The sequence below is a fragment of the Gouania willdenowi genome, chromosome 21, assembly GCF_900634775.1.
Source record: "Gouania willdenowi chromosome 21, fGouWil2.1, whole genome shotgun sequence".
In the NCBI taxonomy this organism is placed as follows: domain Eukaryota; kingdom Metazoa; phylum Chordata; class Actinopteri; order Blenniiformes; family Gobiesocidae; genus Gouania; species Gouania willdenowi.
Window position 1 is genome coordinate 21,670,587 of NC_041064.1, and position 26,246 is coordinate 21,696,832.

A 26,246-nucleotide genomic window follows, 5' to 3' on the forward strand; every position below is an offset into this window, starting at 1 on the left:
ATGGCGAGCGTGGAGCATTCCGGTGAAAAGTTGTTATTTTTAAGGTGGCGATACAAATACTACTTTAATTTAAATGTGGTCAAAGGCAAGAACGTGCATGTGAAGTGTACTTTATATCCAGGAGTGAAGACTTTGTCCACATCCGTTGTAAGTAACTAGAATTTAATGAAGCACCTCACAATGACACACGATTCTTTTTTTTTTTTTTTTTTAAGTATCGCAAATAGTTACTTTCCTTGTTAATGAGTTACTTTTATTATAGAGTAATTAAGTTACTAACTCAGTTACTTTTTGAATCAAGTAGTGAGTAACTATAACTAATTACTTTTTTAAAGTAACGTTCCCAACACTGCTCCTGAATAGATTTATTTTTCTAGTTTTTATCATTTACCGTCACCTCCTGCCTGGTGTGGGACCAAGACTGACCTTTGCATTTTCAGTTAATGTTCTAATCCAATGTTTTTCAAATGGGGTACGTGTACCTCAAGCGGTACGCGACGGCACTACATGGGGTACTTGAGAGAGAGTGTAGAAAATTAACCAATGAAAACATTAAAAAAATACAAGGTTTTATAATGTTTATATTAGTTAAAAATGATCATCTTACTAACTGTCACCAGCAATTCACAAAATGACAATAAAAACACACAAAATAAAAGAAAAATATACTGAATAATAAAAAGAACAAACCAAACAACAAAATACACAAAATGACAATAAAAACACACAAAGTTAGAACATGAACTGAGAATACAAGAGTCAGTCTTGGTCCCACACTGACCAGAAATGATAAAAACTATAGAAATAATTCTATTCTGGAGGCACTAATACTATCACTTATTTACATAGATTCTTTAAAATGTGTGTAAATGATATTTTGCTCCATAGTTGTTTTTAGTATTCTGAGCAAAATTAGTTGGACAAAGCTAAAAAAAATTTGAGAACTATTGTTCTAATCACCATTTTTATCTAAAAATAAATATTATAAGTCCCCACTTTTTTCATATTGTCATTTCTCTCTCTCTCTCTCTCGCTCTCTCTCGTACCCCCTGTAGTGCCATTGCGTATCCCTAGGGGTAGACGTACCCCCATTTGAGAAACACTGGTATAAATGGATATTGCATATTAACATTATTTCTTCCCATCATTTTTCCTCCCCATTCTTTTTACAGAAGACAATAAGTTCAGTGATGCCACTGCGGTGCTGTTCACGTGGATCGACCGTGGCGAAGTCAACCGTCGAACGGCCAATCACTTTTACTCTATGATCCAGTCGGCCAACAGCCACGTTCGCAGGCTGATGAGTGAGAAAGCTCAGCACGAGGAGGAGATGGAACGAGCTAAAGAGGCCTTCAAAAACGCCCTGCTGGCAATATTAACACAGTGTAAGGACACTTTTTATTTTTATACCAACAGACATTCCTTCATGTGGAGAATCTTTGCAGGAAACTGAGCAGTGCAGTATTTCAGGTACGTGTGACAGCACTCTTTGATCTTTATATCAAAGGGATAGTAACACTAAAACGCTAATGTCATGGTAGAAATCTAATCAAATTAATGTACACATAAACTTAAATATGTGTAAAGGTTATACCTATTATAGCTTTAAAAATATTTGTATACTTTTTTAAACACAATAAAATGACCTTTTTTGTGTTACATCTCTAAAAGTAACTAAACCCTGAGCCTTTGACTGACATGCGCTGAGGCTTGAAATTTCCATATAACGCCTTGATTATGGGCGGGGCTTCTGGAGCAGTTAAGACACACACAGTTTATACAAAATCTCCAAAGAACAATCTATGCTATGCTAACTAGCTACTCAATACTCATTATAGCTCTATATTTACAATTCTCTCAATCCAACCTACTCGCCACAGATTACAAGAGTCAGCAGGTGCTTGTTTTTAAGAAGGGGCGGAGCTAACAGTGGTGGCTTGTGACATAAGAAGCCACCAATATGTCACAAACCACCATTTTTAGCCAATAGCAAAATGTGACTGTAATAGCTACGTTTCAACCCATAGCAGGCAGTCATTCACATTTTTACAACAAAATATACCAAACTGAGAAATATTTGGACTAAAATGTCAAGACAATTAATAAACAATACAACTTCATACCAAATACATTTGTTTTCATCAAAAACAAGTGACATTTTGGTGTTTGTTACTCTTAAAATAGCTGTCATCTGTTATTTTTATAATTTATATTTTGATAGTTATAGTTAAAGAACAAATTGTTAGATTATGAATTCTGCTCTAAAAACATGAGATCATTTAAAAGTACACACTGCAGCATTTATTTTACCGCAATGACACTTAAATTCCAAACTACACCATTGTGGGAGGCTTTTATTGGTGCTAAAAAATGTGGGACTTTCCAGGGAATTTTCTCTAAACATGTTTATGGTTAAAAACTAATTACTAACTAAGCAGGATAATCCCTTTATAATTCCCTTCACCATCAGTGCTCTCCTGATTACTGTGAGCTGCTGCAGCTGCTACAGGGCGTTGGTGCACTTGTAGATTACAGAAAAATCGACCACCAGGCCGTTTTCACCACATCCCTATTAAAGGGCTGCCTCCACGCAGCCATTTACTCTGTGAGCATCACGGCCTAGTCTCCATGACAACACTCCCCCATCTGTCTCACCATCAGCTCCATTATCTTCAGCTCACTGTTCAGCGGTGATCAGGTCATTCTCACAGACGCCTCAGAGTCAGCGGCGTGACGACCTCTCCACAGGACGGCTCCAGGAAATGCCAACACAGTGGGTGATAGTCAACTGCTGCTATTAATGTGTGTCACTGGTAAACACACGTAGTGGCAGATCTACCCACTCGTCAACCATTCCACACATTTTTTAGATTTTAAGGTCAAGTGAGTGATTTTTAGATATAGAAAAAACATTATATCTGGGTCAGTCTTCATTAGTTGTAATGGGAAATTAAAAAGCAACAATTATACTTCTTAGCTAACTGATTCATGTCTCAGGAATGAAATTGCCTGAATAAAGGGATATTAACACAGAAAGCTAAAAAAAAAAAAAAAAAGAAAGACATTCTAAAGGTTTAAAGTAAGTTGCATCATTTTCCAAATTGTTTTTTTTTTCCAAGGGGAAGATAATGTATCCTAGTATTAGATGAAGGCACCATTATTCTGTAGCTTTGCAAATAAACCAGCTCAGGAGCTTCTAAATCAGACATGGGCAACGGTGCCAACACAAAGGAAATGCACAACATGACTCACAAAAAAGGACGCACAAAATGACACAAATTACAACAAAAAAATTACACAAAATGGCAGAAAATTAACTAAAAAATACACAAAAAGACAACAATAAAAAAGGAAAACAAAAATACACAAAATTACTTTCAAAACACGCAAAGCAACAACGACATCAAATACACACTGAGAGAAAATGTAAAAAAATGACTACATAAATTCACAAAATGAGTGAAAATTCTACAAAAGGACAAAGAAATACCCAAAACGACTCCAAAAACGCAACAGCTGACAACATGTCACATTATTGTAGGCCCCCTGCTGTGATAAAAGTTGCTCTAAATGGTTTCAATGATGCAAAGTTTGTGTGGGGACGCAGGGAGCCTGTAGAAATACAAACCATATCAGTTTGCATAAATCTCATTTAATATGCACTTTATAACTCCAAAGGGGTTTTGTTTTACTGGAATCCAGGAGTGTCTTAGTGTTTGCACATCATCTGTACTCAACAAGTCAATTGGATCTCATTCTCATGGTAAGCAAGAAAGTTTCTAATCATGTCCCATCAGCCTATTCATCCATGATTTTCCACTGACCCATCAGAGCTAAATATTTTTTTTAACAAATGCACTATTTTTGAACAGCCGCAGCACTGCACCTGGAGAGCAAAAGGCTTTCAGTTTTTAGAAGCTCCTATTGAGAGCTGTCAAAGCAATAGCAGTGTTTGGTCCACTCAGCATATTGTAGAGGAAGCCGTGTGCAGAAGGTGCAGAGGGGGTAAGTATTGGATTGCTTCAGTTTTCTGTCACAGACGTGTTGTTTCCAACCAAAGAAAGTCCAGAGCTCAGTAAAAATACATATTAAGTGAAAGTCTGGATGTGGGTCCAATGAGTAATGGTTAAGTCAATAAAATGCAAGAGCCAAAAAAATTAAAAGGCAGCATTTTTACAAATGATGGAAGTGTGGACATTTCTTGTAATCTTGTAAACATCTAATTTATTCAAACTAAGCTACAATTCCATACAGTTACAGTTCATTGTAAACATGTAATAGGACCGTCAATAGTCACCTTCCACACTGCATTAATGCTGCCTTTGTCAGTCCTGAATGGAATGAGGCTGCAGGTGATGTAAGTACAGGCCACTACAGGAGAGAGACCTGCTCATCACATGACTCACCTTTAATATTACCTCAATACCACAATGTTTTATTTCCACCACAACCGCATGCTTTGCACTCAGAAACAAATATGCAGAAATAAGGAGCCTGTTCGAATTTCACACAGTTTTGTGTACATTGGTTTGTTTGCATGTTTGCAGATAATTAGTATATTTGATAAGATATAAATGTGATAGATGTTTAATTACAATTCATCTTCAAATTAATATTTTTTAGGAATTGATATTAAACATGTGATACTATTTTGGGGCATTTTTTTTTAAAGATTAAGACAAGCACAAATGTATCATTCATTGGTGTTATTTTATTTAAAAAATAATTGTACATTTTGACAAACCTTTTATTTTATACAGATGATTTTGTGAAAAACAAATTATAAGTTCCAATTGTGCAATATTTCTATCTTTATACATGAGATGTTACTTTACTTTATTACCAAAAATAAACTTGGGGGTTGAAAGTAACTATAGTAACTTTTAATCTGAGTGCTATTTAATTGAACTACTTTTTACTTGTACTAGAGTATTGTATGTATGACTTACTTGTACTTGAGTACAAATTGAATTAAGTAACAGTACTTCTGTCGGATACATCAGTACTCTTTACAGCTCTGCTAATTCATCCTCTTCTATATCTTTTTACCAGCTCATGTGCAGCTGAATAAACAAACCTCTGAGCCAGGAATTAATTGGCCCAGTATCTGCAAATCTGCACTCTTTGCTCCAAGCTCCCTTGTAGCCATCTCAGTTCAACTCTGGAATAAGTGTATGAAGTCAATCATGCAAAAAACATGTTTGCAAACAACAGCAAAAAACCAGAGGCACTCTTACCCTTGACGTGTGGCAATGAAACCTCTTTAATATTTACAAACTCAAAATGTTTTACACTTTTTTTGCATTAGCTGTTTAGAACTCCAAGCAATACAGTGGTGTGAATGTTTGCCTCCTTCCTGATTTCTTACTTTTTTTGCATGTTTTCCACACCTAAATGTTTCAGATCATTTAATCATCAGTCAAAGATAACACAAGTAAACATAAAATGCAGTTTTTAAATGAAGGGTTTTATTAATGAGGAAGAAAAAAAATCCAAAGCTACACGGCCCTGTGTGAAAAAGTGTTTGCCCCCGAAACCTAATAACTGGTTGGGCCACCCTTGTTCTGGATCATTGTCCTGCTGTAGAACCCAAGTTCGCTTCAGCTTGAGGTCACGATCAGATGACCGGACATTCTCACAGCATGATTCCATTTATCACATCCAAAATAGAAAAAATAGAATTAAATATATAGCCTGTCTTGAGATTTGCACCAACCACAATATGTGTAACATAAACAATAATGCAAAAATGATTAGTAACATCATTTGTTTAATGTTGTAGTTGTAGTTGGAACAGCACCACTCAATCCACCGCTTTATATCCAGACAAGCGCACTGATCGTTCTCTGTTCCAGCCACTTGTTTTCTCAGTGCATCACTACAAACAACAGACTTATGAGTCTCCGGAGCACGGGCGGTGTCCTCCGTGTTATAAACAAAGCTCTGAGCTGCTATGGGAAGCAGTAGTGTCAAATGTCATGGATCTGCTGGTCCTTTACAACTTTTTTACTTGGTCTTATTTCGTTAACCTTTTAATTGTATGTCGCCGTTTTTTATTTCCTAGTCACTGTGTTTTTTGGCACTGAGGTAAATTTTAGTGTCAAGAGATTAATCATGCTCTCTCCCTCAACTTGAGGTATTTTCAAATAAATTACATTTTTGTGGCAGATCAAAACATTGATATATAACAAAGTGGCTTTATAAAGTAATTTATTGTTTGTTTTTAACAGACTAAAACAGATCCAGGCGTACACATTTACATTTCTCTGTATTTGAGATTAGTCCTGAGGGCTATGTGTCATATTGATGTGTACTTTAGTCAATCTCCAAATAATAGAAAATACAAATGAAATAGATATAGTTTTATATACACCATAGGCGTATACACAATGAATTTTTTACACAGGGCTTGAATATTAGGCTTTAAACGTAATAGCATAAAAACAGTTGGTATTTAGTTATTGAACTGGGTTTGTAAAAAGTTGAGAAATACAATGTCATATGTAATGCTATGAGTTAGCACATCATAAACAGTAAGATCACTTTTCTGTCACCAAACTTGTTGGTTTTTCTCTCCTTCAGAAAATAATAATTATCCAGTGAATTTGTTCATTTGTCAGTCATGGCGTGCAGCATGTAGAAGTTAGCATTGTCCGAATGTCATCGCTTGCTGTCCGTGCTAGCTTTTGCATTCAGGTGGTAGTGAACATAGACAGTAGTGAAGGCTGCAAAGCTCCAGTGATCAGGCAAACTCTTTCTTGCACAATTTGCACACAACTAGGCTTGTGTTTTCCTTTCGGGGATTTTAAAAGTCAAAATTAACGCAAACTAAGCTGAGCAGCTCGGTAGTCTCCCATCTTGCACTGCAGACTGTGCATCAGTATTATGGGTATACCGGTATCACGTACTGAGTTTACCTCCGCACTGAGATTATAACCCTGACCTTTACATAATCCAGTAAACAAATAAAACATGTGTCCATTCACAAAAACAAAAATAAACAAAAATTAACTTTTTTTTTTTTTTTTAGCAAAAATTCATTTTCTGGTAGTGCGCATGTGCATGCATGCGCACTAATGCGCATATACAATCTCAGTACAATGCAAACTCAGTACATGACACTGGGAACGGTTCTGCGCTGTTTGAAGCACTAAAAGAAATGCGTTTAACGGCGTTAATTTTGTCCTGTAATTAATTAATCGCAAATCTACGCAAAGTGACAGCCGTAGTAAGCTTCTTTTTTTTTTTTTTTTAAGGACAGGCTCAAGACTCACTTTTTCAAATGAGGTTTTAACAAATTATTTTTCATTTTTTATTGTTACTTTTTGTTGTTTTTATAGTTTTAGGATTGTTATCTTTTATGTTGTTTTTATAGTTTTGTTTTGTTTTATTATTACTATCCCAGTGTTTCTTCAGAGGGGGCCCTCTGTACTAGGGGCTGTGATGGGCTGTGGCTGCAGTGGTGCTGTCTCATGGCCCTCAGTGTTGGTGAATAGCTTTTGCTGTTTTCCTGGACTGTGGATCTGTCTCAGCACCCTGTGCCCACGGTCTGTGTCCTGCTCCTTGTGTAGACGTCTCCTTGTGATGTCTCCTTACCTAGATCCTCTGTACCCAGCCATGTGCCGTTGTCCTTATTTTAACTTGTGTGTGTCTGTGTGGTGTACGGGGTGGGTGTATTTTTAACTATGTAAACACACTTTGTATGAAAAGCACTTTTTTTTTATAAATAAATATTGATTGATTGATAAATGATATTAACAATTGGAAAAACTGTATTGAAAACTTTTGACCACTTGTGGGGGGAAATGCCCCCCCTGCACCTGCATACCTCTGCGTATGGTGAATGTGTGTTTGAATGTGATCGTCTGGCTTCCTGTCCAGAGTGTACAGGGTTGTGGTTTTAAAAGGAACCCCAAAGACTGTGAGGACAGTGATGTTAAAGATAAGTCAAAGAATGCCATGGCCTTATTGGCCTTTGGTCAGTGATGTCCACGGTCTCTGCTCTGATGTACAAGCCTCCCCTCAGTCCTACAACGCTACATAAAAAGCTTGTTTTGTCTTGATCCCTCCTCCTCCTCCTCCTCCTCCTCCTCCTCTTCTTCCTGTTCACCCTTAAGTCGAGCAGATCACCGCCGTTTTCACCGCCGCCACCAGACAAAAGGCATGGGACCATTTCTCAAAAGCTCAGCGCAAGAACATTGACATTTGGCGCAAGCAGTGTGAGGTTGGTATATATACATTTTTTTTTTTTTTGTCTTCTCCTCCAATCCCGGCCATTTGTTCTCTTCTCTGCTGTCACTTCTGAGTCCTCAGGATGAGGCTGACAGCCCTCCCTGTAGGATGTGCTGCTGTTATGTCCTCACGGACAGACACACAACTCAGACAGGCAGAGACAGACAGCTGCTTCTATTTATCTGGATCTCCATCACTCAGAGTCTAACCAGAAACATGAAGATCCTTCAAACAAGCCAAGCACTGGGAAACTTTCAGGGTTAAATGTCAGAGTCAAACATATATAGTGTGAACAAAGATGAATGAATAAAGTTGCCAACAGGGCAACTGCTAATGCAAATCATTTTTCTTAAAAGAATTCCTTCAATATTTCATTGAAAACAACATCATCTACTACCAATGGAGATGAATAAGATTTAAATTAGATATTGAAACTATAGCTGCCGTGCAGCAATAGTTGGGGCCAGGCAATTTTAAATTGCTTCTAGACAGCATGGAGATTGTAATTTGTTTTTTACATTGGTTTATTGGCTCAATGTGGAAGAAAAAGAACTTTTAAAATGGCATTTTTGGATTGACTCCAATTGTTTACATGAGTGCAAAAATCAAAAAGCTTTAAAAAAAAAAATAACAATAATAATAATAATAAAATTCTGATATTTTCCATACATCTTCCCCCATGACTCCAACATGTTGACTTTTTTTAATGAACATTGAAAATGCATTTAGCAAGTATATGTTTGCCAAACCGTTTACAATTGAACACTGTGAACTAAATTTTTGATAAATCAAAAATTTGTGTGCATCGTTTTTTGTAGGACAGTCTGAAGATGAACTATAGCAAGTTTATTGTCAATTAAGCAAAAACATCATTTATAAACAACAGTATCTCCCTCTCTTTCAGACAGCCTCAAAAAGCACAACAGGTGCTAAAACTCGAAACACATGCTCTTAATGATGAATATGGATATGTCAATGACAAAATAAGTTTGGATGAACTACGGCCGGGCCCGCGGAACATAGCACGTACCACGTTCCCGAGAATTCAGTCAAATGACTCGGTTCCACTGAGTACAAAAAGGTCTCAGAGGCTCTTGACATTCACTCATAGAATATCCATGTCAAATTACAGCCCCATTCATATATTGGTATGTGTCAATGATTTGGTACACATAAAAGAGAAAACAACTTTAATGGAAAAAAGGGGGGTGGGCCCTAATCGAATTGTGCAAGGCATATTCGTCATGTACGTTGAATTACCTTTGAAACGATATATCGCATAACTATGTTCCCATAAATTTGGAAATTACTGGAAATGGGGGGTGGGCCCCATTTAAAAAAGAAAAAGTGTTTTGATAGTCTCATCATATTCATTCATAGAGTAACCATACCAAACTGCATTCCGATCTAATGAAAACTAACGGAGGAGTAGTCATTTGAAAAAAGGGACCCCCGAGGGCCCCCTGGCGCCCCCGTTGACACGTAGAAGGTAATGGGCTTCATTTATATATTGGTTTGTGCCAATACTTGGGTACCATCAACCGTCCTAACATTTGACACGCAAATAAATGAGAAATCGACTGTTTGGTTTTTTTTTTGCCTCTTGGGGCCTCCATGAGCCCCAAATCAAAAATCGGGCTCTGAGCGTTGATGCGTACTCATCCTTAGATTATAGCTGCCAAATTTCAGCCCGATCTGTTCACGAATAACAGAGGAGTAGAGATTTTAACTCGTGTCAACAACAACAACAACAACAACAATAAGAAGAAGAAAAAGAAAGTGAGAGGCGTTTTGAGTGACCTAAGAATCTTCTGCCTTTATAGATTATTCATCAGTATCTTTCTGCTGTCAGGCGACTCATGGCTGTGAAAAATCTGAACAGAGTTTCAGAATCGAGCTTCGGCTTATTGATTTTGATGGCGTGATATGAAAATCCCTGTAATCCCTGTATGTAAACATAGACAGTAAATTAAATATATGCGTTCTATTTATAAATCTTCAAAAAATGGTCAAAATTGTAACTATCCAATCTAAAGAAAAGCTATAATAGCTGTGTAAAGCTAACAACCCAAAGGCTTAATGACTCCTCACTGTCAAAAAGGCATTAATTCATGCAAAAATTGTCATTACCAAGCTGTGTTTTTGACCTACTGTAGGTTTTTCTTTTATTTCCAAACCTGATTAACAAGTCATTTTTTATTTAAGTTAAAGATACCATCACAAACAGTGTTTAGAGGAGGTAAGGCTCAGTGAGTGGAACACAGAAAGTCTGGTGGTCCGTTTGTGATGGCCGGTGTTAGTGGTTAGTGTTGGTGGTAAGTGCACTTTTACCCACATCGTCCACAGAAAGTGATCAGGATCTCATGTGCAGATAGAGTTATGCTCCAGAGAAATTATTTCTAATCAGTGCAAAGACAGTGACAGCTATCATGTCAAATGATTGAAATAATTTATCATTTGTTACGATTAGCAAAGTTATTGAACAACTAAAGCCAGACAGTCCAGTCTGTCGTCATCTGGGTTCGTAATGATATACAACGAATAATTAAAATAACCTGTATTGATTGATTGTTTTGAAAACTGCCATATCTTGATTGACAACTTAACAAAAAGGCACCGTACATATATTTGCTACCGCAAAGACTGAAAGATTGAATAATTTCATTTGTACAAATTAATTACTTGTACCTTCCTGGTGTTTTTGTTTCAGTTTAATAATATCTTTAAGTAAAGAAGCTACAGATTATTTAGTCTAATAAATACAGTTCTCACTACTTTAAAGCTGCTACACCCGATCATTTTTTTTATTAGATAAAATCATATTGTATGTTCACCATTTACTGCAAATCGCTACTTAAAAGTTTTTCATCTCCACCGTAAACAAAACGTTTGTTGGAATTTTCACGCATTGCATCATGGGATGTGGAGGTGCGGAGACGGTGCATTGGGATGTTTTTACTTCATTCTGGTATCACAAGGAATACCGCAAACAAACTGGAATAAAATGGCGAAGAAACACAAGAAATCACGATAAGAATGAAGTCAAAACTTTTATGCGTCCATTTATGGGACTCCACATCCCACAATGCAATGAAAGAAAATTTCAACGAACAAAGTGTTTACAGTCAAGATTAAAACAAACTTTTAAGTGGAAATGTCAAGCTGACGTTTGATTCATTGGTCTTTGAGGCCTACATGATGATTTTTATCCATAAAATCTTATATTAAACTTTAACCTTAATCATCTATTGCTTCTAGAGAATAACACGATTAGAAAGACTATGACTCTAACAGCCTTGTTTTTTGACTTTTGTGAGATATAAGTATTGAAAGACACTTTAATTGAGGACCCTTCAGTCACTAATGCCAGGATTCTGTTAGACCTTTATCACACGTATAACAACATGAAATCTGAAGATCACGTACCCCACGGAGCAATCCAATCATCATATACGTCACTGTAGAAAGTAACTCCTCCCTGTCGCCTGGTTGCTGCTCTGAACCGTAGTGTGTGAAGTGATATAGAAAACACACAGGCATAGGGAGTGATCTATGTGCACATGTGTGGGTGCTGAGCACTGCTGTCACTCTGTGTGTCCAACGTCATCCACCTTTCAGGAGCTGAGAAACGCCCACAGTGAGGAGATCATGGGCATCAGGCGGGAAGAGGAAATGGAGATGTCTGACGACGATTCAGAGGAGAATCCATGTAAGAAGATGCGACTCGAGGAGAATGGTATGAAAACTGAACTTATTGAGTGGGAACTTGTTTTTGTTATCATATTATTATTTTTTTATATGTGACAATGCACATTAATAGACAAATATGTAAATGTGCCAGATTGTAGCTACAGGCAAGTTTCCGAGGCTAATGTTGAAATTACATTTACAAAAACAAAAAAAAAAAACAGACCACACCAAAATCTGACAGCATGGACTGTACAATATAAATTTAAAGACTGAAATATAATAACATTTAGCTTAGGACAGATTAGAAATAAAGTGACCATTGCAGCTAAAGTGCAAACATGCTAATTTTTGTTTTCAATAAGAAATTGCATCTTGCCCTTAGCCTGGTTGGTTAGTGCTAAATTTTTTGCACACCACCCATGGCCTGATTAGTTGTATGCATGTATGCATAGATGATTTGACCTTTGAAACATTGAAATATCCCTAGTTGGTGGGTTTGGAATGTGAGCTTGCAGATGTTATTATATCATACATGGGCAACTGGTCGATCCAAGGGCCACATGTGGTCCTCAGTCTTATTTTGTGCGGCCCCCAAAACAAATCCCCAAAAATTGTATTTCAAGAATTTGGAAAGAATATAAAAACCTGACATAATTCCCAAAAACACACAAAAAAAACACACAAGACTCATAAAGCACAAAATGACAACAAAGATAGACACAACCACTGAAACAAAAAAACACAAAAAACAACACATTACAGAACAGCTCCAAAGACGCAACAAAATGACAGGAAAATACAAAAGAAACAACAGAAATAATAGAGAAATACACATATTTACAACAAAAACTAACAGACAAAAAACACATGACTCTAAAAAACATACAAAATGGCTAAAAACTGACAAAACAACTCCACAAAGACAAATCCCTTTTCCTCTGTATTAATGCTCAGATTGATCATTATTCTAAATGCTGACATGAATGTCCAATGTACTTTATTGACAGGTATAGTGATTGTTAAATGTAATAAATCTGCTCCCCCTCCCTTATCAGGTGTGTACGATCAGACTCAGGCTTCTCTGAAGGAGGAGAACGACTCCCTGCGATGGCAGCTGGAAGCCTACAGGAACGAGGTGGAGCTCCTCAGGATGGATCACTGTCGAGTCGGCCGCCTTGAAGACGATCACGTTCTCCTCACACAGACGCACACTCACAGTTCAGAAACTCAGATCCAGCTGCTGCAGCAGAGCATGCGCAACATGCAACAGGTTGGTTTTCTCCTCTGTGAGCTGAGCTTTTGTTCCAACACATCGGGGCATGCAGACGTCTGAAAAACACTGCCATGTCTATATTTCTATAAAAATGAATCTAACTCACTTCATTTCATCACCGCCAACACTTTGAACAGTCAAACAAAAAAAAGTGTTTGTGATGATGACTTAAAGCTGTGAATCTTTCCACCAGCGACTTCATAAAGCAGCAGATTTAGTCTATTTTAATACGACTTCCTGTCGTTCCCTATTTAAAGTGACAGCAATTATGGAGTAAGGCCTTGGAGACCACACGAGCACACATACATGCACACACGCCAGCTGATTGTAAATGTGTTACTGATGTTTAACGCTGTAAAGTTTGGTCACGCTGCTGTCGCTTCTTGTTCGTCAGCTGATGTTTTTTTTTTTTTTGTTCTTTCTGCACGTTAAATGAGTGTCTGTCTTCAATTGATATGTTCACGATACACATTTCAATGATGAGGCTTTATCATGAAAAAATAAGATAAATTCACTAACCTTAAAGTTATCTTAACAATTCCTGCTGATGCCAAACGATGCTCAGTTTGTCCATAATATGTAATTAAACGTCATAATTTTAATCCGGTTTTGAATGTGTTAAAGTCCCAGCCTCGCACTCATAACGTCAGACAAAGAACTTTTAGCTCACAAGCGATGGATTCTTCTTCAGACAGGCTTGCTTGTTAATACACGTGTAAAAACGTGCAGGAACAGACTGTAATAGATGCGTCTCGTGAAATCTGAGCATGGAGTGAGGAATCATAATCTTTGATTTGAAGGGGCAAGACATTTATTTGAAGGGGCACTGCCCGGCCCCGGATTTCATGTTAAGAAATCATTTAATTGACCAATTGAATCCATTGAAAGTGACATATTGTGAATGAAACGCCATCCTCATGTTCATTCATTCCAACTCATCATGCACTCTAAAATACAGAACTGAGCAGCTCCCGCTTAACTTTTATGTCTATGAAGCTACAAACAAGGAGGGAGGGGCTGAGCAGTCTCCGTCAGCTTCAGAATGCTCAGAATGTCTAATATGAACAACATCTCATCAGTGCTACAGAAGATCTGTGGGAACACGTTATGTGTTGCTGTGGACGAGACTGATTCCAGAGATTGTAGATTCTGAAACATCGTAGGTTCATAATATCTTGATAGATTCTAATATTCTGGCCCCGAGTGGTGAAATAACTGATGCATCTTGTGTCTATATTTGTCTAATCTTCTGGAATAATATCATCAGGATAATTTAAATTAGGTTATTTTAAATTACGTTGATCAAAACTTAGTAAACCTGCTCAGATTCAGTAAACCATTGATCCCTGAGGGATTATTGGGTGACATTAATGCTGCTCTCATTCATACATCTAAATAATTAAAAAGGAGCAGTAAGAATAATCCGTGTCAGTACAATCTATAGCTACCTTTCAATTGGGGCTTACACGTTACACTTTTATTTTGACATACATTTCTGTTTAATTATGGTTTTATTTTATTTTTTATTATTATTATTATTATTCGTTTTGTTTACTCACAGGAGTTGAAAACCAATATTTTCTAAGAAAGAGTGGCTGGTAAAAAGCTCATGGATCAACAACGAAAGCTTGAGAGGCTTGTTCAGACCAAAAGAGGAAAGAAACAAGGCACATGATGGAAACTGTTAAAAGAATTATAAAACCAGTAGCTCAGCAGCAGTGGTGTTAAGTAACAAAGCGAATAACTTCTTTTACTTTAACATCACAATTCTTCATATATATATATATATATATACATACTTATTTTTTTATTTTCATTTATTTATTTATTGTTTTTCACCAACCACAACCGGAATGGCATGAATACATGTTTTTGTTTTTTTCTTGCTTGAAGAAAATAGTGTATTTTGCCTTATTGTAGTGTTTAAGATTGCTTAATTTTTGTGTTATTATCTGGGGGAGGATCCCCCCAAACCCCCCTACAATGGAATTTTTTGTCACGTTTTTCATGCCTTTGGTGTTTCCATGTCTGTTTTTATAGGATGACGGCTGTAGTGATATAGTTTAGTGTATTACTACATGGCTCATTGTTTTCCTACATGTGATATATATATATATATATATATATATATATATATATAACCAATCACGTCTCCCTGTCTCCCTGCTTGTTCTCGATCCCTCGCATGCACAAGCTCATGCTGAAAGCGCGTCACAAACAAAGTTTATTGTTTACTTACTGCTGAATGAAAACATGAGACAACGTAGTTTCTACACAATACAAGCGATGAGCTGAGCTCCTCTTCTGCAGCAGCTGTGCGCGTGCATGTGAGTGAGACATAGCACAGAGGGGAGGGGCAAGGGGGTTAAAGGCGGAGCCGTCGGGGAGGTTACATTCAAAATCATGCTAGCTTTTGAAAATCACCTACCCTACATTTAAGGGTGTAAGAAAAAAATGATATCGCGACATATCGCAATATTTCATTGCGCGATTATCGTATCAATCCAAAAAAATGTCCAAACAGATTTTTTTACTCATGTTTTTTCATTAAAAAAAAAAAATAAATAAAAAAACATTTAATTGTGTAGTACATAAACGCACGGTCACGAGGTGTCAGTGAACCACATCAGACCTTGTTAAACTACGTCACTCATCAATGCATTTTAGCTTGGATGTGGATTGCACTTTATTTTCATAAAACATACTGGGTATTTTTATTGATGTATGTGGTTCTTTTTTTTTTTTAAGATTTTAAAAACGTAACAGAATCAGTATCTGTTGTAGAAGCAAACGTTAAACTTTTAAAAAAAAGTTTGATAAACATACCACTTGTATTATATTGGTTACCATTTACTTGTTCTTGCAAGTTTAAAAAAAAAATGAAATAAATTGTATTTCTGACTTTTCTGTATTTTTAAAGGGGAACTTTTAATTATTGATATTGGGATGTATCGCAATGTATATCATCGTATTGTCGGGATATATCAGGGCAGATTGTATCTTGACATGTAAATTGTGAATCTTGTCATACTATTGTCAGATTCATGACAATGTACTTGTACACCCCTAAATATATATATACATAACATACTCACTGTTAAACTGATGCAAATAGATTTTAAAGTGATCATCAGATTATAAATTATTCATAAAACAGATTCACTTCCTCTTTTTTTTTTTTTTTACCTTTTTTGTTACGACAATGACAGATATGAATGAGACTTGTAAGGTGTGTCTATCTGTGTAGCATCGAAGGGCTATTGCCTTAAACTGTCTCTCTTTTTCCTCCAGCAAATCTTGGTTCTTCAGGAGAAGCTGACGAGTAAAGAAGCTGAGCTGGAGCAGGCGAGGGAGGAGCACTGCTACCTCGAGGGTGACGTGCACACGCTCAGGGACAGGGTGTGTTATTCCTTAAATAAATAAAAGAAAAGAGAAATAGAGCATGGTTTTAAATTCTCCTGCCCTTTATATTGCATGCAGAGATTTTTAATCAGGCTTTTGCTCTCATAGTGCTGCGGTTTGAATAGGACAGTTGCCAAACCTGCTGGTTGTTTGCTGTTATAGCTTTTTGATGTGATGCGCAACCGTGCATGCCAATCTTTGCACTTTTTTCATTTCATTATTACAAAGCAGCACAGTGTGTGCAGTTAAAAAGGACACAATACATGACTGAAATATCAAGATTCCTGAGAGGAGTCATTGTGCTGCGGTGTTGTCAGTGTCAGACTCTTTTTATGGCGGGTCCTCTGGTTACTTTTATCAAAGAGGTATGATTAAATCTCTCACACATAAATACACAAACGCACAGAATGGTTCAACGTGACGGAGGATAGAGGAGGCTGAGATGATGTTAGGCTGATGTTGACAACAGCCCTGTCAGGATGTATCCTGCTGCACAGACAACGGCTCTGTGGTTTGAATAGAACCAGATGGACCAGCTCATACTGGTGGGGAAGGGGAGTTAGATGTGTGTCAAAAACTGGATTTAGTCACCTGTCTCTCAGTCAGGCTGCTGTTTTTGTTGGATTATGGCTCATTTCATTATCTGTGTACGTCTCTGCAGCTGATTGGCAGTAATGGGGACGCTGTAGAGGTTACCAATGGAGATCTACACGACAAGGTGAGAACTGTTTCAATCTGGTAAAAGTTTGGAATACTTGAGTTTTCTGTCCGATATCAGCAAGAAAGAAAAAAAAAGTGTCTGATTACCCGTATATAATTTTGCATCTAACATCTCAGGTAAAAGCATTTAGTTTTTATATTTATTGAGGTAATTTTTTCACGGTCTTCTAATTTATTTTATATGTATTTCAGTCAATTGTAGAATATTCTTATGTTGCAGGTTAAAATATCTGTAATCCATTGGTTAATAATAAATGGGTCAGTTTTTCTCATACATACTGTTGCTGACTATTGCTCTCTTTTAGAGTAATATAATTTATTCAAGCCTTTCCTATCATTACACACTACAAAATTAGTAGTAAAAGTATGTATGATTCATGCACACTCTGTGACATTCACTTTGTGTTTTAATGAGACAACGCATTTAATTTGGCTTTTTCCAGCAGCTCAGTCTGTTATGTCTGTATAACATTATTTAATGTATGAGTGGCGACAAGTTAAGCATTTTATTTTTATTCCCCGCCACAAAGTGTGGAAGGGGGATATAGGTTTGAGCTGGGATAACCAAAATTGTTGTGTGGAGTTCGAAAATGAGAAACTTGCTATTATGTTTTCCAGAGTTATTGCCCTTGTTGCATTTTTTGGACTTTGTTTGAGGTATCTTCAAAGGGGACTGCTTCTTTTGGAAACCATTTAAGATAGGATAACCAAATTTGGTTTGTGGTTTCAGGGTATCAATACCTTGATGGAGTTAAAAAATGAGAAACGCTCAATAATATTTTCCGGAATTATTGCCCTTGTGCCATATTTTTTACTCTTTTTGAGGTATCTTCAATCGGGGCAAGCTTTTCTTACAAACCATTTGAGATAAAAAAAAAAATTATATTCTGATGTGATAATAATTTCTTATGTATACATCTAAGTTCTTAGATTTAGGACATTTAGGAAAAGGTTGTGAGTTATGACAACCAATCTAGAAGGGGATGTTGATGACTGTCTTCTTGGTTTTTTTATATTGTGCATTGTTGGGATGTCAGTGCTGAATAAATATTTTCATATTTTGAATTGATTCATTCTTTGAAGCATTAATATTGATTTATGTAATTGCAGTGTTTTTAATTTAGTGTGGTGAGTACACATTCAGAGCCATAAATGCAATGGGACTAATAGTTTGCATAATCATTTCTTTCAGTGTTTTGGTTTTCGGGTTCGGTCAATCTGTTTTATTTCGGTGCATCCCTAACTGCAATATCGGTATCGTACCCGAAATGAAAAAGTCTTTTCAGGACAGAATTCAACCTGAATCTTTTCAAACCGAAATTAAGCTGTTTTTTTTTTTTTCTAAGCCCGAATCCGTTACAGCCCAACATCATTCAAATCTGTGCACGCACTTTGCTCTTTTCCAATCTGTCAAGAATGTATCGATTATTTTTAAACATCATTTATTCATTCGCCAGAGGCCAGCATTGGATTCACCTCCTCAGCATCCATTTGCGCATCTTTCTCGCGTCACCTGACCTCTCATTTACCGCACAGCGCCCAAACTCTTCAGGGCTCTAGGAGGAAGACGCAGATGCTCGGCACATTTGCAGTTACATAAAATTAAAAAAAAAAAACACTCCAGGAATCTACTATGTATACGAGAGCGTTCAAACCTTTAACTCCAAAGTTGAAAACTGTGTCAGCTGACGTGAGTAAAGCTTAGTGATGGATGGAGAGGGTGGAGAGAGTTCAGGCAACTTATTCTGGTCCCACAAGTCTGTGGACTCTCAGAGAGCCTGTTCACACACATTGCTACGTATGAGACATATATATCATGAGGTGAACTTTTAGCCTCAAAGCTGCTGAACTGGAAAACATCTGCAGTCAGAAGTTCATCATGGATAAATGTGCTGCACAGAGTTAGCTTGAGTGCAATGCTATGATGCCTTTTTTATTAAATAATGAGAATGTTCTGATATCTTTCGGTGCACATACACTAACTGAGTGTTTGTATGTCCAGCATGCGTGGTGTGTACATCCATAATGGAAGATTCAAAAATAACATTTCTACACAAAAACACAGAGATCCAGTCATCAGTAAAACATTTAGACTATTTTAAACTGATTTTTGAGCTACAGAATGTAGAAATCTAGCTTTTCTTGTTTAATGTGTGCATTGTTTGTTTTCACAGGGGATCAATGGTTGTGTTCCTTTGCTGTATCACAGTAGACAGAAGAAGAATGAGCTCAACATGAGAGGAGGCGTGGCCTCAGAGAAAGAGGCTCTGCTACTTGGTAAATGACCTATTTTTTATTGCAACACAGAGAAAACTTATATACATAACAAAACTGGAAAGAAATCTGTAAAGAAAGATTATATTCAACTAATATTCTTCTGTTGTTTCAAAGTTTGGGCTTGCAGCCATTGGGCTCGGGTTTGTGTTGGTGTATTATTATAGGTTAAAACAGAAATGAAAAAAATAAAATCGGTTGAATTTAGCGACTGAATTGCAAAAATAACTCCACTAGTTTTAATAATATCTGCAGAAACGCAGCACTTTCTGTGCACACAGTGGTTTAGGAGTTAACATTTCTGCCTCACATGATGAAGCGACTGTTTTTAAAGCTGCTGGGAACAATCCCTAACATCTTTTAAACTCTACGTGTATTTCATCCAAACCTTTTTTCTCATCCACTACTGATGCCAGTGTGCCCCCAAGAACACTGCCACACTCCCATTTCTGCTGTTTTCATGGATTGAAAGTGGTGCCAAAACAATGGCGGCTGTTGAAATTGTGGCTTTCCACGAAAACACCCAAATATGGATGAAATTTTATGTCTCGCAGAGTGACTTCATATCATGGGAAACAACCATATAAACAAACCAGAACAAGATAATCACTGCTTTACTTGTCCGCTGAAGAAACAGAAGAAATAATGACAAGAACACTTTTTAAAGAGACTTTCCGGCTTTTTGTCTTGGCATTCTTTTACAGGATTCCTTATTCCACAATGTAATGTGCAAAACTTTTCCAAAGTTCGTCACATGAACATTTGTCAACAAACTGCTTGTTTGTGATGGAGTTAAAAACAAACTTGCGAGTGGAAATTTCAGCATTTGACATTTTGTTTGTGAGTAAATTCACACACTGTCTCTACACTGTCTCTATTTATGTTAGTTATCATCACTAGCAGCTTTAAGTTGACACTACTGGTGCAAACCTTGGACAATTTTTTGTGGAATTTGCATGTTCTATCATTAGCAGATTGCTTTTTATCTTGTTTTATCCAGGAAGCCTACTCCAGTTTCCCCCATGACAGTATAAAATCAGACTAAATCAACCATGTGTGCATTTGTCTGTGTGTCTGTGTAACCTGGAACAGGCAAAGAAAAGAGTGCATTAGAAATAAATGAATGATTTAACCTACACTCAAGTATAAAGAAGCTTAAACTTGTGCAAAAGATGGGAGCAATTAATACAAATTGTAGAAGGTGTCTGCAGTAGCTTTCTGCTACACAGGGAGACATAAAGGTGTTGTGACTGTCCAATCATTTGGTCGACTATTTTGCTACGTCGCTAACATTTGAGGTTGTGCTTCTCGTGCTTTTCTCACCCGTAAATCCTCGTGTCACAAAGGCTGTGCTGTAGCGGCAGCAGCGCTAGGAAAAGCAAGAGGGCAATCGCTATTTGTGCTGATAAGTTCACTGCAGAGAGGAGCAGGAGAAACAGGAGCTCATTTATCTCACTTAGCTGTGCCAAGACAATCAAGAAATGAAGGAGTAAACAGGCACAGTTTTTAGAGTTTTTCAGTAGTGGAAAAATGTATTATTAAAAGCCCCAAATTTAAGAAGAATTTGTTTATTTAGCAAATTTAAACACAAATGTGTGAAAATGTGAAAGAAAATAACCCACTCTAATCACAGTTAGTCTTTAAGCCAGTTTTTAAAAAACAAAAAGTATTTTTTTATGTTGGCCATTTTGTACTTTAGAATGAGACGTAGCTACTAAAGCTCTGTGCCTGTAAACACATGCAAATGTCACTACATGCAAATGTTACTACGTGCAAACGTTACTACGTGCAAACGTTACTACGTGCAAACTTCACTACGTGCAAACTTCACTACGTGCAAACGTTACTACGTGCAAACTTCACTACGTGCAAACGTTACTACGTGCAAACATCACTATGCATCTTCTAACCCTGCACAATCAATTTAGTGTGTTTATCTGTGGTAAATAAAGTATGCAATATGGCCCAATCAAATGTTTGGTGGGGAAATGCAAATACTATTAATATTATTTACTATAATATTAATTTAATATTGTTATTAAATACATTCATACAACATGTGCAATTGAATTGAGTGAACCTGGAACTGTTTGCAGTGCCTGTTCTTGTGCATGAACATGCATTTAGCACGTCCCACAGGCAGATGCAGGGGAAACAAAATCCAATGAAAAGACCAGATGTTTTATTCTCAACTTTACAGTTTTGGTGACAAAGATATTTGATCAAAATTAATTGTGATATGATTATAGTCTAAATGAATAGCCACGTAATGAAAAAGCAGTGTGATGTGTGTGAGGTATAATGACAAAATAAAAAGCCTGCACCTGCAGCTGCAGCTGTGCACTCTTCTCCTCCTCATACATTTCTTCTCAGATGACTTTCTGGGGTTTATATTAGACCAACTTCGACCACTCTTTCCAGAGCATTGATGACGAGTGTCGGCCAAGAAACGGCGCTGACCAGCTGACACAGCTCTGACCTGTAGTCCATCTTCAAGTGTTGCAGTAAGATTTCTTATAGCCACTAAAGCAGCATTATACTTTAGTGGCTCATCAGCCAGCAAACAAATAGTTCCTCTGATCTTTTTAAACAATATTTTTAACAGAGAAATGTGCAAAAGCATAAATTTGGCATTGTGCCGTTTATTTAAACACTTTTTCTAGTTAAAGAACTTTTGCACTTTAACTTTTATTTCACCATTCTGGTCAGAATATGTGATTTCCATCTGTAATGGCATCAATGCATGTATGCTTGGATGCCTAAATCTCATTCTGTTGATATTTTTACTGCTTTGTTTTAATGTATTGTGTGTTTTATGTGGCTTTGTTGTTTGGCAGTAGAAATGATCGTGTATTGTCCCCTTTTACAGATAAATAAATCTGCAACTGAGGCCTTATCCCATCTTGCACCTCCTGCGCATAAATTGTCTTTCTAACACATGCATCCATGAATACAAACACTTAAATGTACCAGTAATCAAAGTAGATAAAATATAACTAAATCAAACTTTTATTAGACCTAACTGAGCATAGCCGAGTTTGTTAAACAAAAAAAAAGCCCAAAACCTAGGCAGGTGTATAGTAGTAGTGTGATGTTGACTTTATGGTTCCCTCTCCTCAGCAGAGGAGGCTGTAGACTAGTGTGCACTGTGCACTCTTACAGACGCACTGTTCCCTGTGAGCAGGTCTGCTGGAAGGAATTGAATGAGGCCCGTCTGTAATTGCCAGCGCTCCGCCACATAAATCAAGGAAATAAATATTGGCTGTACTGAAACCCTGAGGGGACTCCGCTCTATTCCCTCACCCACTCACCCAGACAGCCTCCACACTCCTCCTCTTCCTCCTCTTCCTCCCTTTCGTCTGCATGGTTGCCTCCCTTTGCAAGACCTCTCAGAAGTAATCAACGAAGAAGCTGCTTTCTGCTCCAGCCAGCATTTTTAATGGAGCCACCCTTCCATTGGTTTATTGTTCAGCACTTCACGAGGATGCTGATTGGCTGCTCTGCTGGAGCCTGAAGCTTCACTCTATGGGGGGCTTAACTTGGCCCCTCCCTCTACAACCTGCTACTACTTAACCTGGGTTCGATCCAACCCCAGGGGTTCATTGAGTCAGTTTACGGACATTGACAGTAAAAATGTGTTACACAAAATAAATTCTGACGACGAACTTTTTTTTATAATGTAGATTACGATAACAATATAGCACATGAATTTATAAGGATTTAAATTAAAAGTGTAAATATTATTTGTTTTTGTGGAAAATTCATCTTTTGTTGTTTTTGTTCTTTAACTTTGTGTGCAAATGACGCACGATTCCTTTTGTCCACTAATTAAATGTATACCTATGTTTTATTCATTCAAATTGTTTGATAGACAATGTTTTTAAAAAAAACAAATAAAATATAAAGAATAGATCCAGCAAGTTCATTTTGTCTTCTTTTTTTTTTAAATATTATGTTAATGTTTCATTTATTCACTTTTTTCAGGAAATTTACTTTGAAATTTACTTTGATTTCCTGACATGTTTCTGGATACATCAAAGCAATCAGTAGATACCCCTGAGGAAGACTGACAGTTCGCAGTCGAAAAACATGTCAGGAGAACAATATAAAATTTCGAAGTAAATTTCCTGAAAATAAAATAAACATATAATTTCAAAATATAAATAAACTTTTAATCCTGGCCTGTTGATTTGCTTTTTTTTTTTTTTTTTTTTTTTTAAATGTCTGCTGTTGAGTTACAGTTTTATAATTCAGTGCAGTAAATAAAATAAAATTAAATCTAATTTGGAAACAACTGCATGTTTTACAACATCCTCTTGGTGTATTTTTCTATAATACAGGGGGAAAAAATCATATTAATGCAAATATATAGTTCACTATACAAATAATACAAACTAACTCACACAGCTCAATTTTGATCCCTTTGCACTTTGTTAAACCCTGTGCAGTTTCATTAAATTATGTAACTAAATCAGATATTCAATAGTTATTTTGCCCTTTTTTTTTGCTTGGACACCATTTTCCCAGTGTCTGTCCAACATTTCTGTTTTTCTTCGATGCTGTTTCTACATCTCTTCAATTCAAAGGCTTTTATTGCTCTTTGCTTTCATTTGTCAGGTTGTATTTTTGCTGAAACGAGAGTTTGATGACCTGCTGTCTTCTCTGCAGGCATCATATCGACCTTCCTACATGTCCATCCATTTGGGGCCAACCTGGAGTATCTGTGGTCATACATACAGAGGATGGACTCAAAGGTAGAGTTCACTCACTTCTTTTTTTTTTTTTCTTGAACACATAAATTATATGCATTATAGCTGTTACATTATATATACATTATGCAAAGCTGTACCTGAAAATATAAAGCACATTTTATGCTGTTTTCAACGCATGCATAGATCAGTAAAATGAATTGCAGATTACTGACACTCTAAGCTTTTATTCATAGATGGAATGGATCTATATGGTATCTTTCTTTACTTTATAGATGATTGGCTAGGAGCTTAACACATCTGTACTAAAGTATGTACATTTACATTTACATTATGTTTTCACCTTGAGAACACTTCTCTGTATGACGATAAGCAAATAGGCTAATTGATGTATTTTATCCTAAACAAGAGCACCAAGTCTCTTTGTCAGATATTAGCAGTTATCTGGATCAATAATCCTGATCATGGTACCATGATCATTTACACTCTAAAGGCTTGGGAGACATTTTTATTCCCATTAATAACAGTACAGTAGGTTCAAATGTATGGACACCTCTATTTTTTTAAAATTTACAATAAAATACACAATTCATATCTGATCCAGATGAAATTTGGTGGGATAAGTGAGGAACCAACCTGACAAAACCTAATGAAATTTCAAAAAGGTCAATTACAAACCAAAATAGAAGCTTTTGAAATTTCGCAAATTATGTAAGGTAGGGATTTTTTTTTTCTTTTTCTAACTAGCCCATAATCTGTATAATGATTGGATTCTCTCCAAATTTTAATGGAATCTTAAAATGTTGTCAAAATCCATTCACTACTTACAGACAACCATGAAAATATAACCTTCTTGGTGAAGGTAATGACAGGGTTCCCGCGGATCCTTACAAAGTCTAAAAATAGTCTAATAATAAATAATCACATAAGTATGATTTTATTATTGTAATTAGTCTCATATTTCAAAATAAATAACATTTGTTTTAAAAAAAAAATTATAATTTACTTTAACATTGCACAATCATGGCAGCGAAACCAACTACAAAACAGTGACGTGGTTGCAGCGTGACTCCATGCAGATGAGCGTCATGCTTGTAGCAACTTTCAGCAACATGGGGAAATGTAAATTCAACCATTTTCTTGTTGTTTTATAGATTTTTGTAATTACTATTTTTGTGATCATCTTGTGTGTTTTTGGAGTATTTTTTTTTGTATTCTTTTTTTTGTGTATTTTACTGTCATTTTGTATTTTTGTGTGTTTACTTTGTGGGCACATCTGCACTAGAAAAAAAATGTATCCTAACCCTATGTAATTGATGTAGTCCCTCAATTGTGTGTACTGTGAAGTTGGTCTTAAATTTAATTTCAAATGGCATTAAAAAGTCTTAAAAAGTCTTGAATTTAATTTGACTGAAGCTTTAGGAACCTTGTAATGAGCACAAAAAGGTTTTCTCGGATTTCCTATCAGTAGAAAAGCACACAGATTTACTCAGATACCGAGGCTGCAGTTCTGAGAAAAGACTTTAATATATCAGAGAGAAAAAGTCCTTGAAGGAGAGAAATAAAAGAGAAAATATTTTGATGAAGGCAGTTTTGCAGTTATGTAACACCGTTATGTGTTTCCCACTGTCTCAGGTGTCTGCGGGGGAGCTGGAACGCCTCATGGTTCGCCTGCCCAACATGTTCAAGCAGGAGCTCAGCGGCGTCGGTGCAAATCTGGAGAAACGATGGAAGTTTTGTGGATTTGAAAGCCTCAGTTCTGCGTGACGGAGGGACCGCACACGCACACATTGGTGTGAACCCACACACAGAACCCCTAACTTTGACCTTTAATGTGTGTGTGTGTGTGTGTGTGTGCGACAATCTAAAAGAAACTTCAATTGTTTACTTAATCGAACACTGGAGACAGAGATGGGTTTTCAGACTCACACAACTGCACGATGAGA

General features: G+C 36.7%; 1 protein-coding gene across 1 annotated transcript; it reads left to right on the forward strand.

The window, feature by feature from the left end:
• LOC114455158 (ecto-NOX disulfide-thiol exchanger 1-like) lies at window positions 1-26,246 on the forward strand. Its single transcript, XM_028436211.1, has 10 exons — window positions 1-22; window positions 1,173-1,385; window positions 8,118-8,224; window positions 11,851-11,968; window positions 12,978-13,192; window positions 16,487-16,594; window positions 17,259-17,315; window positions 19,492-19,594; window positions 24,260-24,345; window positions 25,936-26,246. Exons 1-10 carry the CDS (start codon window positions 1-3, stop codon window positions 26,065-26,067), a joined length of 1,161 nt encoding a protein of 386 aa, XP_028292012.1. The 3' UTR covers window positions 26,068-26,246.

Excerpts from the sequence above, each read along its gene's own strand:
- LOC114455158 (XM_028436211.1), top strand. The coding sequence starts at position 1 with ATGGCGAGCGTGGAGCATTCCG. Across the intron at positions 16,595-17,258 it reads TGCACACGCTCAGGGACAGG|CTGATTGGCAGTAATGGGGA; the intron begins GTGTGTTATTCC and ends ACGTCTCTGCAG. Across the intron at positions 19,595-24,259 it reads GAAAGAGGCTCTGCTACTTG|GCATCATATCGACCTTCCTA; the intron begins GTAAATGACCTA and ends TCTTCTCTGCAG.